The sequence below is a fragment of the Gobius niger genome (genome assembly GCF_951799975.1).
Source record: "Gobius niger genome assembly, chromosome: 19".
In the NCBI taxonomy this organism is placed as follows: Eukaryota; Metazoa; Chordata; class Actinopteri; order Gobiiformes; family Gobiidae; genus Gobius; species Gobius niger.
Window position 1 is genome coordinate 9518384 of NC_136870.1, and position 12845 is coordinate 9531228.

A 12845-nucleotide genomic window follows, 5' to 3' on the forward strand; every position below is an offset into this window, starting at 1 on the left:
AGGAATTCCGTGGAGTATGGTGCGCCACAAGGTTCGATTTTGGGACCATTATTATTTATTATTTATATTAATGATTTTGCTTCTGTTTCTATGACCACCTTTCCAGTTCTTTTTGCTGATGATACCGATCAAAAAAATAATAAAAATAAAAAGTCGACCTGGGGAAAATGCACTCGGTTAAGGCGGGTGGTTAGAGGTTCAAATATGTATTTGTGGAAGTGTCACAATTACTCTAATTTGGGCCAGGCTGGTCAGAGTCCAGGGCTGTTTTTCAGTCCCAGTCCGCCCCTGGTTCTCGGCTTCATGTTTGTTCTCCGCATGGGCAAAGCACAGGCCTGTTCCTTTGATACGAGGCCCTTTCGAACTGTCCGTGGAAGTTTGGAGGACTTTAGCCCCTGCTTTTCCTTTTTATTAAGCTATACTTTAGTTGACGGCAATATCTGGACATTTTAGTCGCACTTTTTCTCCCGTGAACTACTTCAAACTTCCTTTTTACTGTGTGTGTGACAGAACTTAAAGTCTCCTTGTTTTGCACTGATCATAGGGTCTTGCACACACTGGAATCCCATGTGACGTAAGTGGCAGCAGATATAGCCCCTCCAACCCCGCCCCCTCCCCCCCCCCGACACACACCCTGCCCTGGGCCCGCGCCGATAACATGCACAGTGTGTGGCGGTCCCTCCCAGCCCCCCCAACCCCCCCCAAAAAAAAAACAGCTGCCGAAGCTCCGTGTTACGCCGACGCATCAATTATGAATTATTTTATGCTTTCTAGTTCTTCATTTTGGAGGGGAGCATGTTTACAAGTCTGAGATTCACTTTTGGCACTTTTTCAGCTTTGGACCGGACCACAAAGAGGCGTGGTGGGGGTTTGCTCCGCGATGCTCACCCCAAAGGACAAGAAATTGATTCTAGAGGTCTGCACTCGAGTGACTCCTGTGGCTGAACGCATCGGCGCAGACGCTCTGAACAGGTGAGCTAATGCCTCTTATATAGAAACACATTATTTTGATTTCTTTTGAGTGGATGCCAGTTAATAAAACCCAACAACTCTGGACTCTGCCTGTCATCACGCAGAGTTGTATAAATTCATACTTTACACAATTGTCATTCTGTAATTTAGAAAATCTTAGAAAAATGTCGTTTGCATAATCATTTGGAGCGCAGTGTAAGGTGTTTGTTTTGTTTTTTTGGAACACAGTGTAAGGTATGAAGAAGAAGCTGATGTGGTTCATTTGACAGCTGTTGTTGTGACCTCTCTGGGTTGTAGGCTGTTTGTGGTTTTCCCCGGAGCGAAGACGTACTTCTCTCACCTGGATATCTCGGCCGGCTCCGCCCACCTCCGCTCCCATGGGGGGAAGATCGTCCTGGCCATCGCGGAGGCGGCGCAGGACATTGGCAAGCTGAACGAAACGCTGGGCCCCCTGCAGACCCTGCACGCCTATCAGCTCCGCATCGACCCCGGCAAATTCAAGGTGACTCAAACAATTATATATATATGATGGAAATAATAATAATAATAATATTGACAGAATTGCCTACATGTGTGTGTGTATGTGTGTGTGTATGTGTGTATGTATGTATATGTACTGTATAATGATGATAATGATTATTACTAGGCTGTAGTAATGATTGAAATTAAAACCAAATGTATAATAACAATGATAGCAACAATTGTGATAATAGTGAAAATAATGACAATGATAATAACAGTGACAATAATAATAATAATAATAAAAATAAAAATAATATTAATAGAGATTTGCATTACCACCAACCCCCCCCCCCCCCCCCCCCCCGCCCTCTCTTTTATATGATGTTTTTCATTTCTGTATTCACTGCCATTTACTTCAAGTACTTATCAAGTCGGAAAATAAGTACCTCTGTATCTCTGTTCCTGTCTTGTCCCACCATGTTGATTCACATTCGCTAACCCTCAAGCCACCGAGCTCCCCATGCTGTAAGAACTGCATTACCCAGGACCCCCACATGTATGCGGACCCACACTACACACACCTCACCACACACTACACCTCCACACGTGTCAACATAAAGTTTGTCTTTGCCCAATGTCACATATTGTATGTATGTAAATGCAAAATAATAATAATAATAATAATTAAAATAATAATAAATGCACAGATTTGTCGCATTTGTAGCATTTAAAAAGAAAAACTTAATATATTATGTCTTGACTTTCCTGATTGTATTATTTTGTGACCTGTTTCTCTCTGTATGTGATTCTGAGCCAAAATTGCAAAGGAAACGCTTCAATGCTGATCTTCCTGGAATTACAGTTTTATTATCTAAAAAAAAACAAAAAAAACAACCAGTGCGCTGGTAAAAGGAATGAACATCTTACACTTACATAGCATCTTTGCCAAAGCGCTCGACTCACAGCCACTCACTCACTCACTAACTTTAGCATTTCTGTTGTCGAGCATGTTTTGCGTTATATCTGAGCCTATTGCTACAAATATGTACATATTCTTAGCTCCCGGACCTGTTTAAATTGATCATTCTATTCTACTGTAATGAATAGTAAAGCCGGGGCCAATACTAAAGCGTGGCCTGGCATGATTTGTCCGTTTCATGGCATTTGTATCATTTCTGTGGTTTGTCTATTATTAACATGAACACATTAACATATTAACATGATTTAGCATTTACGAATACTGCTTCACCTTTTAATTTCTATAGTTTGTACAAAGTTAGCTTTTGTTTCTAGCGACCTGTGACATTAGCATTAGCCGCATTGTTTTACAAAAAAGTTCATTTAGCTCGAACGCTCTGTTGAAACCGGCAACTTGAATGCAGCGTTTAAAGCCCCACTGTGTAACATTAGAGCTGAACGATGCCGCACTCATAACCTGTCTCCACTGTATGACGTAATCAACATTGAGCTGAACTTTATTCATTGAGTCTTCCTGACTTTTGTCTGTTGGCAGCTGTTTTCTCACTGTATGCTGATCGCGTTGGCCTGTTACCTTCTGGATGAATTCACTGAAGAAGCGCATGCGGCCATGGACAAATATCTATCAGCTTTTACAGCCGTGCTGGCAGAGAAGTACAGATGAGACCTGAGCACGGGGTTCTATACAAAGGGTGCTATATATTATGATCATGATGTGTGTTAATATGTATATGTGGTGGAACTTTGGATTAATAAAAACTGAAACAAGCACATTTCTTTTTGAGTTTTTTATTTCATGCATTTATTGACATAGACAAAAAAAATACAGTGCAACAGTTTACAGAAAGGGGACGACTGGAAGTAAAATTCAAAGACTTAATGAATCATTCATAAACATAAAGATTGGTCAGATTAGTTTCTTTATCAAGAATAAAGGTGGCCGAGGTTAAATGATGGTTTGGGATTAATATGGCAGAGAGACCTCGACTGTGAAATCAATCGCGTGGAAAAGAAGAGTAAATAACAACGGCTAAATTATAACTGAAGCTAAAGGCAGAGGTATTCTATTCAAGGTATTAAACAGGATATATTACACTCCATCGAAATGACATCGCGTGGGACTAAACAAAGACGATAAGTGTTGGAGACTTTTCGGGGTACTCTTCTCCATGCACTGTGGGATTGCCCGGTTCTCTACCTCCTGTGGGACGGTGCTTTACGTTGCCTGGAGAAGGGCCTCCAAACTATTCTGCCCAGATCACCCAGGTTAACTTTATTGTGCAACCAACATTTGGTAAATGGGCTGAACAAGGTAAAATTCAACATTCTGTGTACAGGTGTTGTATCAATTCTAAGACTCATCTTAATGAACTGGAAAAACACTGAGATGCCGAGCATTAAAGAATGGCTAGGCTCATTTACAAAAACAATATCTTACGAAATAATGCTAGCTAAGAGAAAAGGTCATGTAAAAGTGCAATCCCAATGGTCCAAATTCTTGGACTGTCTTAAATCATAACTTTACTATAGAGATATTCCACCTGTGTTTGAAGACCACCTTGTTCCAGCCGAGCCAATTCAGCCGAGCCAATTCAGTGGCAGCTCTATCACACCAACGGCAGCAAGCTGAATGTTCAGTACTCCCCACTCTGCTGCTGTGAAAGACTGTGTTTTTACATATAAAATTGAATACTCTCTCATCACCCGTTTGTCTTAATCCTCATTTACCTGCATGTTTATGATCTAGATCTATGAATGGAATTGAGTTGACTCTAACACGTACTGTGATCTCTCTTTTTGTTTTTTGTCTCTTTTCTTTTCTACTTTATTTAAGTGTTTCATTTTATTTTGTCTTTTATTTATTTATTTTATGCTTTGTATATATCCACTTATGTGGTGATAGGTTGTTGTGTTTTTTGTTTTGTCTAATAAAAAAAAAAGGAAAAAAAAAAAAAAAGAAGAATGGTGGCCGGGACCCACTATAAGCTCTCAATGTCAGTTTGCACTGGTCATAGTTCTTTTTTTTTTTTAACCTCTCACCTTATGTGCCTGAACCGAGCACATTTTCTTCAGTTTGGCTTTACCCAAATCTAAAAGCTTCATAAAAATGAAACAATCACAATGGCAACAAAAGTGAGGATGAAAGAGCAACAAAAAGCAATAAAAAGTGGTGAAATCGTGACAAAAAAGCAATGAAAAAAAGGAGATGGGAAAAAGCAACAGAATAGCCAGAAAAATGACAAAAAATAAGACAAAAAAGTGACAAAAAAGTGACATAAGAACATGACAAAAAAAAAGCGATATAAAATATGCTGGAAAGGCAACAAAAACGTGGCAAAAACACAACAAAAAAGTGACATAAAACATGACGAAAAAACAACAAATACGTTTTCAAAAATGTGACATAAACGCAGCAGCAACATCACAAAAAAGTTATGATCCCTTTTGTAAGTCTTACATTTCAAATGAGGCATTGCACTGTTGCTTTCAGATTTGGGTAAAGCCGAACTGGAGAAAATGCACTTGTTTCAGTGGAGTTAAGGTTAGACAGTACAAAAAATGCAATAAAGCAAACAAGTGTTAAAATACAAACTTTGGACTCCGTGGCCATAAGACCGATGGAGGAGTTAAAAAAATGTTTTAAAAAAGAACGGGAGGTCCGAGCAAAATGGAAAATTCACAAACTGTTTGTTTCTGAAATAGCTTGTCAGGCACCCCTTCAATTCAAAACACGACCTCTGCACTACCCCCGCCACAGGCAGCGTCCCATCAGGCAACAACAAGATGGTTCCCACTGATTCCTCACCTTTGTTTCAGCATTACAGGCCTCATCCCTGAGGACATGGAGCTGTCCGTGGTGCTGAAACTGTCTAAAACGCTGCATTTCTAACAAAGTTGTACGGGTTTGTAAGAAAAGCAAAACAATGTGACAAAAGAAAGTGTAAACATATCAGTAAAATCATTTTAATTTGGTCTTCTGATGATGATAATAAAATAAATGAAAAGCTAAAGGTGCTGATGGGAAACCTTCATTTGTCATATGCACAGTTAACCTGAGCTGTTTTTAGCCTGGATCTGAACAATGTCAGAGGCCTGTCTCACTGCTATTTGGCCCCCGAGAGGCTTCATGTGGAGGGAGATCCGTGCTCAAGTGGAGCTTTCTGGAAGTGGAAGACGATGTTTCAGAGAAGTGACCGCAGCTGTTTTCTACGGCAACGTGCTCGGCCTCCAATCAGCCAGATGCACATGTTCCTGCGATCAGGGAGGGCGCGGTCGTAGATAATGCACACGAACAGCTGGGGGAGACTCCTTCAGCCACAGAGTTAAGCGCACAATGGCTAGTGTCTGAATTGGCACGAGTTATGGTTTGTTTAGCTCTTCTTATTTCAACATCCCCGTCCCCAAACCCAACAAAACCACACAAAACATCTAAAGTTTGAGTGTGTAGAAAAAAACAACAACAACATGTAACTGTACTGGACTGGTCAGCCAACACAAACCACCCACCGGTGCACGCAAGAGAAAAGAAGAAGTCACAATGCCATGATTTTACTATTGCAGGACTTTTATTGATCATCTGAAACATCGCTGCTTCAGGGTTTAGTGGTACTGTCGGCTCAGGGCGTTCACCACCACAGCCACGAACTTCTGGAAAGCGGCCTGAACCTCAGAGGTGAAGGCGGTCCCCATCTTGGCGGCAATCACGATGGCCAGGCAGTCAGCCAGCAGCTACGGAAGCAACAAACACAGCTGTCAAACATCCGCTTGCACATTATTTTCTTCATTCTATGGTTTGTTTTGTTGACGCAGCACAAACACTATTAGCAAATCCAACTAGCATATTTCGATGCTAGCTTTCCTGCTGACTTGTGCGACTTGTGTTTTGCCTAGAGCCTTACCCTGAAGTTGTCGGGATCCACGTGCAGCTTCTCTGAGTGCAGCACGCTCAGCTCGGAGTACGTGTTCTTGATGTCGTCCATGTTCTTGACGGCCCGGTCCAGTCCGTGCAGCACCTTGATGCCGTGCGCCGCGATCAACGGGTTGTTCTTTATGGCTGTGGCGTTGTAGAGGTTGCCATAGCCGCCGAAGTACCTCTGAGTCCAGGGGTAGACGATCAGACACCTGGGAGAGCGAGAATTTAAGTTAAAAAGGTCACAAGGCTAGAAGCGGATGTGAGAGCTGCAGCGGTAATAGTAATAGTAATAGTAAAAGTAGCAATACCTGCACAGAGCCTTGGGTCCAATATCATCATAGTCCAAAGAGGAAAAGATGCTGGTGATGATGTCACGCTCGGCGGCACTCCACTCAACCATGGTGTCTCTGCTTGTTCGTCTGTGTTTGAAAACAAAAGGCGAATTGTTTTCAGAGGTACCACTGCAGGCCTATTTAAACATCTTGACCCGGCCCCTCCCTGTGAAAGGAGCTCCTGATTAGCCCCTGATACGGGACATAGGATAAAGAACAAGGGGCCAGCTTCAGGAGGCTGCAGCACTCTCAGCACATCCAGCCAATGACATCGCTTCAATTTGTCAGTGAACGTTAAAGACTCACTTAATAACATTCTTTAATAGACTATAGAAGAGCTGATGCCCACAGGAGCATGGCGGTATTGAAACTGTGTTGCTTTAATGATGAGTAGAGGAGACATTGAAAATGGCATAACTCCCCTTTAAAAGTAGTACTGTTATTTACATTCACAGGACCTTCAGTATGTCAGTGTTGTGAGACTACGTACTGATGTGGGTATTAGGGAAGGGGCAAAGAATAAAGTGTTTCACAAGATCTTTCATTGTGCAAACCAGTAGCAACACCACACAAACTAAATATCAAGCATGGGTTTAAATGACTTCATTGGGACTTATTTCCTGATCAAGTTTGACGACATTTCTCACTGGTTCTGAAATAAGCCTGAAATAAGAAAGTAAAACTGAAATAAAGACAAACTGTATTGAAACGAGTCAGAGACATTGAGCCTGTAGGTCCGGCTATGTCGACTGCACTGAAGTCAGAAATTTCATGTCATTTACGCACATTTGAAATACATTGCTGGTGGTTAGTCGGCAACACATTAGTTTCACATTGTTGCTTTGATATTTACAATTTCTTTGTTCTTTAATTGTAGCAAAACGTTGTTGACCATTGTAGACCGTTACGTGCTATATAACCCTTCAGTAGGATGAGTTCAACTTGATCTTTTTGTTTATATCCGCATTTTTTAATGTAAATTGCAAATAACAACTTCAAATTAGAAATGACATTGCTTCCCTTTCAATGAACCTAAAACACAGGGGTTACGTAATACATCAACATTTACGTTTTGGAGTTTAAGGGGAGACACTACAGGCAAAACTCATTTTTTTCAGTTTTCAGGTTTTGGGCCAAATTGGTCTCTGAACATAAAAGCTTTCACCCGGAAACAGAAAATATGCCTAATCTTCACAATAACATGTTTAAATATTGCGCTGATTCAATGTTTTCCCATAGACTTGTATGGGACAATGCAATTTCAAGGGCCTTTTTCTCAAAACACATTTTTCTGTCATTGTGGCGACACTATGTTCACGTCAGTCGGACCTAAAGACTTCAAATTTTCCAGCCTTGGACCGAACAATATTTTGAATATTTGTTCAGAGGGATTTTTTATTATTTAATCCCTAAAGCCCCATTTATTGAGTTTTGAATGTCAAAAAATAAGGAGAAAATTCAATTTTTACAAATGTTTCCACTAAAAAACAAGAAATCCAAAATCCCCTCTGAAAAAGTCTTAGTAACTCATTTATCAATAAAATGAAACCATAAATTTGAATGTAGCTCTATCCATTATTCAGATTTCGTCGCCGAAAAGATGGGAAATTTAGGGCACCTTGTTCACCTTGTTCTTATATGAAAAGATAAAATGACAGAAAACTATTTTTCTTCTCACATTTATGCCAGTGATCGACAGCAAAGGTTTCAAATTGATATCTGTAAATTTAAATTTTGTCCCTATTCACCTGCAGTGTCTCGCCTTAAGTTGTATGTGTCCACAAATTGCAGATGATAAACCTCGTGTTTCAAATATTCTTGTTTTCTATCATTTGATATTTTTTGTATCCTGTGCCACTGAAAAATGGCAATGGCAACTTTGTTTATAATGCACTTTAAAACAACTGAGCTGACCAAAGTGCTACAAAGGTCAAACATAACATAAAATACAATTTAAAAAAAAGGTGCATCGAATACAAATGAATAAAATAGGGTAAAATGTCAAAAACTCAAGCTGTGTTAAAAGTGCGTTGTTCACAAAAATGGACCTATCATAACTCAGCCACACTCACACACAACTGATATGAATTGAGGTGCTTTGTGGTTTCTTCTCTGCAATTTTTTTTTTTTTTTTTAACACTACTAATTATGAAGTTATTTTTTAGTCAGTCTGAAAATAAAATAATGATCACACTTCTTGAGTAGGCTATCTTGCTACTCCCTGATGTATTACACCCTGCCTTATCTTGCTGGACCACATGCTTGGCCAAACCCACATTACTTAAAAAATAAATGATCACCAAACCACTGCCCCCTAGTGGTAGATGTCTAGATTTTTCTTCTCTTTTTTTTCTTTTTTTTTTTTAAATGGGCCTAGTGACCTTGCCAGACCCCCCCTTAGCCGCAAGACAATGTTTTGCGTCATCATGGGTGTGAGCGAGTGAATTCTAGGAAAGTTGAAAAAGCTGCAGCTCTGTTGGAAACGAACCGTGCCACAACACTCAGACCCAATGAGTCCAAACAAACAGACACGGAGAGAGATGGTAAGTTGCTTCACAAGGCTTTATTGAAATGTCTCAGGAGACGAGTGATCTCTTGAGGGTTTAGTGGTACTGTTTGCTCAGAGCAGACACCACAACGGCCAGGAACTTCTGCCAGGCGGCCTGGACCGCCGGGGTGAAGTTAGAGCCCATCTTTGCAGCAATTGTGATGGACAGGCAGTCGGCCAGCAGCTACAGGCGAGAGGAGAAGTCAGTGAATAAAGGCGGGAGCTACATATTACAAGACATTTGGCCTAGCTAGCACTTGGCTAATAGCAAGGCGTTGTTCGAGTCAGGTTTAAAAACAGAACTTGAAACGACATTTTGTACATTTGACTGCTTTTTTGTCATAATACGTGAAAGAGTAGCCTCATTACATTTACGCTAGCTCCTTGCTAACTTAGAGAAAAGTACTATCTTGGAGAAAAGGCTAACAGGCTAATGACAAATGAAATGGTCTATTATTATTTATTTATTTTTTGTCCCCCCCACTTTTTATATGACAACTTCAATGTTTAATCTCCAATATTGTGCAGTTTTCAAACGTTTTTTTCTCTTTTTTTTACTTGTAAGCTAGCTTTAGCTTCTCAAAGTAGCCCTTGCACTCGACAGACACTACACCAGTACACTCATGGCCCTTCAGCTCTGACTTTCAGACAAATGATGTTCATTAAAATGACCCTTTCACATGAAAACTATGAATAGACTCACTGCCAGCCCTGATTCTGCCTATATGTTTGTTGAGGCTTTTACCCTGAAGTTGTCGGGATCCACGTGCAGTTGCTCGGAGTGCTTCACACTCAGCTCAGCGTAGGTGGCCTTGATGTTGTCCATGTTCTTGACGGCCTGGTCCAGTCCGTGCAGCACCTTGACGCCGTGCGCCGCCACATTGGGGTTGGTCTTGATGGCCTCCGCGTTGTACAGGTTGCCGAAGGAGGCAAAGTACCTCTGTGTCCAGGGGTAGACGATCAGACACCTGGGAACAACAGCAACGTTAAGTCTATCTTCCGTTTTGCATCCTTTTATTTCTTTAGTTTGAAGCAATGTTTCTAAATCGGTACCTGCTCAGAGCCTTGGGGCCGACATCCTTGTAGTCCAGGCTGGCGAAGATGTTGCTGATGGTGGTACGCTCGAAATCACTCCACTCAACCATGGTGTCTCTTTGTGTCGTGTGTTCAGGCTTTGAGAAATAAAAGGCTGAATGAAAGACAGGGGGGCAAACAAGGCTATTTAACCACTCGTGGGCCCGCACCACCCTGCGTGGGCAGCAGCGCCTCATTGGCTGCAGATGGGCAGGGCGAGATAAACGTGCCACGCATCCCTCCGACATCCTGCAAAGGCCTCGATATCGTTTCAATTCAATTCTTGAATCGTGTCCAAGCCTGACTTTACACATTCTCCCCCCCCAAGCGTTGATGGTCCTAAACCTGAACTGCTGTCCAGAAGTGGGAATCTGCCCGACGGGACAGCAGACCATAATGAGCCTCTTCTGCTAAATCGAGCACGTTTACGTTGTATGATGCTGATTAATGTGCACTGTCCTTTTTCACAAACAAACTTCTTGACCCCTGACCTTACTTGGCCTTTTTGGGGTTTAAAACAATCACGTAGTTTTCGTTTAGTTTATTTTATTTTTTTTACCACCGAGCCACACAGTCATTGAAACATATTTGACTTATTACGGGATGCATTTGTGGTTTTGCTGACCTAATTCTCGTGCCCAGGGATGTACGTGCATTCACACACGTGGGCTCAAGGCCAAAGTGTTATCAATGGGAGCATGACGTGTTATCGGCAGCAGGGGTCCTTCCTCCTCCACCCTCCACCCTCCACCCACAGTTGATGAACATTAATTAGCCACATGGCAAATATGAACATAGTGAAGCAGCACAAGGGAAACGCGGAAATTTCAAACATCGGTTAAAAGTTCATTTATTTCTGTAATTCAACTTCAAATGTGAATCTACTTTATGATATAGACTCGTGACATGCAAAGTGACACATGTCAAGCCTTTATATGTTATAATTTTGATGATTATGGCTTAAAGTCCATTTTCATATTCTAATTTTATAAGATTTTTAATTTGGGGTTTTTCCAAGCTGAGCCATAATGGGGGAAAAAAAAAGATATCAAATAAAGGCTAAACATGTCTCACTTTGCATGTACTGAGCCTGTCATATGTGAATGCACTTTTGAGCCATATTCTAATACTTGATTTAGAGCATGGGATTATTTTGAATAAAATGTGTTACTATAGGACTTTTTGCAGAGGTTGGTAGTACTCAGTTACATTTACTTAAGTACATGTAGCCTACTTAAGTAACTTTTTGAAGTAATTGTACTTTTGCAATTAGTTAGATTCGCCTATTGTACATGTTTTTAGCGATGGGGAAACTGGAGTACCCAGAGGAAGGAGAACATGCAAAGTCCACACAGAAATGCCTCGTCCAGATGGGAATCGAACCCGGGACCTTCTAACTGTGAGACTCACGAGCACTGTGCATTTTTTCTCATGCGTAAAAAGATGCATTTCTTGTTTTGTTGACTCAATTCAAATTATGATTTTTTTTGTTTTTTATGCTATTTTCTTTAAAAAACAAATAAATCTAAAATATTACAATGTTCATGTTTTGTTTCTCATCATTTTTGCCACTATTGAAACGAGTGGCCTACTTTTTTACTCTTACTTGAGTAAATATTTGGGTGACTAGTTTTTACTTCTACTAGAGTAAATGATTTCAAAGTAACGTTACTCTTACTTGAGTAAATATTTTGGCTTTTGCCTGTGACTACATGCACGCGGGCTGATGTTTCCCCCAAATGTACACGGAATCTGCGCAGTGCTGACAGGTCAGGTGATCAGTGTGACCTGACATGACCTCCAGCTTCATGCAGAAGACTGGACTGGATACTGACCAGGTGAACTCAGATAATAATAATAAAAAAACAGGAACAGTAAGATAGCAATTCACGTTTTATACGTATTTTTTTTTTTATTAAATAAAACCAAATAAATAAAGCTTTTACTATGATTCATGGGCATCAGCTAGACATACTTTTAAAATGAACCTGAACAAAAATAAATAAATAAATAAATAAACCACTTAACACGTGTCACTGAGCTCCTGCAAACCAGGTGCTGTTACTGCCACAGAATTCAGTTTAGACCTGACTTTTAAAAAAGACCATGACGATTACTGAGACTCACCAAAGTTGAGATTGCGGTTTGTATTTTTGTATTTTATTCCATTACACTTTTGCAAACTACAGTAAAAACGGTGAAATTGTCATGACGCTTTAGAGGTCGGACTCAGCACGAGACTTTTACGCTGTCCCCGACTCCGCTGTCATGCGCATCATAGTGAGTGCACGTGCAAATGACTGTGAACGTGCAAATGTCTCGGTTTGAGCGCTCTTCTTTTTGACAAACACATGCACAAGGTCCACTACGTACATACGTACGTAACATGTCCCGGGGTGGTTGTCATATTAACTCCACACATCGCCAGCCCTTGGTCCGTGTCCAGCTATAGATCCACCACGTGCGTACTTACGCCGCTGATAGTCGTGATGCTGGGTGTGTCATACGGGTCCTTTTGCGTCAATGGACGGCAGTTGGCATGAATGTGTGTGGGTGGCCCCACTTG

General features: G+C 41.0%; 3 protein-coding genes across 3 annotated transcripts; 1 reads left to right on the forward strand and 2 right to left on the reverse strand.

Annotated features, from left to right (window-relative positions):
* Window positions 1–847: 847 nt before the first annotated feature.
* hbae4 (hemoglobin alpha embryonic-4) lies at window positions 848–3165 on the forward strand. Its single transcript, XM_079577471.1, has 3 exons — window positions 848–972; window positions 1270–1474; window positions 2948–3165. The coding sequence occupies exons 1-3, from the start codon at window positions 881–883 to the stop codon at window positions 3074–3076; spliced, it is 426 nt and encodes a 141-aa protein (XP_079433597.1). The 5' UTR covers window positions 848–880; the 3' UTR covers window positions 3077–3165.
* A 2818-nt stretch (window positions 3166–5983) lies between these two features.
* On the reverse strand, window positions 5984–6790 carry LOC306978782 (hemoglobin subunit beta-2-like). Its single transcript, XM_079577449.1, has 3 exons — window positions 6634–6790; window positions 6312–6534; window positions 5984–6141 (listed from the first exon to the last, which is right to left on the reverse strand). The coding sequence occupies exons 1-3, from the start codon at window positions 6723–6725 to the stop codon at window positions 6013–6015; spliced, it is 444 nt and encodes a 147-aa protein (XP_079433575.1). The 5' UTR covers window positions 6726–6790; the 3' UTR covers window positions 5984–6012.
* A 2411-nt stretch (window positions 6791–9201) lies between these two features.
* Window positions 9202–10408, reverse strand: LOC306978781 (hemoglobin subunit beta-1-like). Its single transcript, XM_079577448.1, has 3 exons — window positions 10259–10408; window positions 9951–10173; window positions 9202–9389 (listed from the first exon to the last, which is right to left on the reverse strand). The coding sequence occupies exons 1-3, from the start codon at window positions 10348–10350 to the stop codon at window positions 9261–9263; spliced, it is 444 nt and encodes a 147-aa protein (XP_079433574.1). The 5' UTR covers window positions 10351–10408; the 3' UTR covers window positions 9202–9260.
* Between the last annotated feature and the right edge of the window lie 2437 nt (window positions 10409–12845).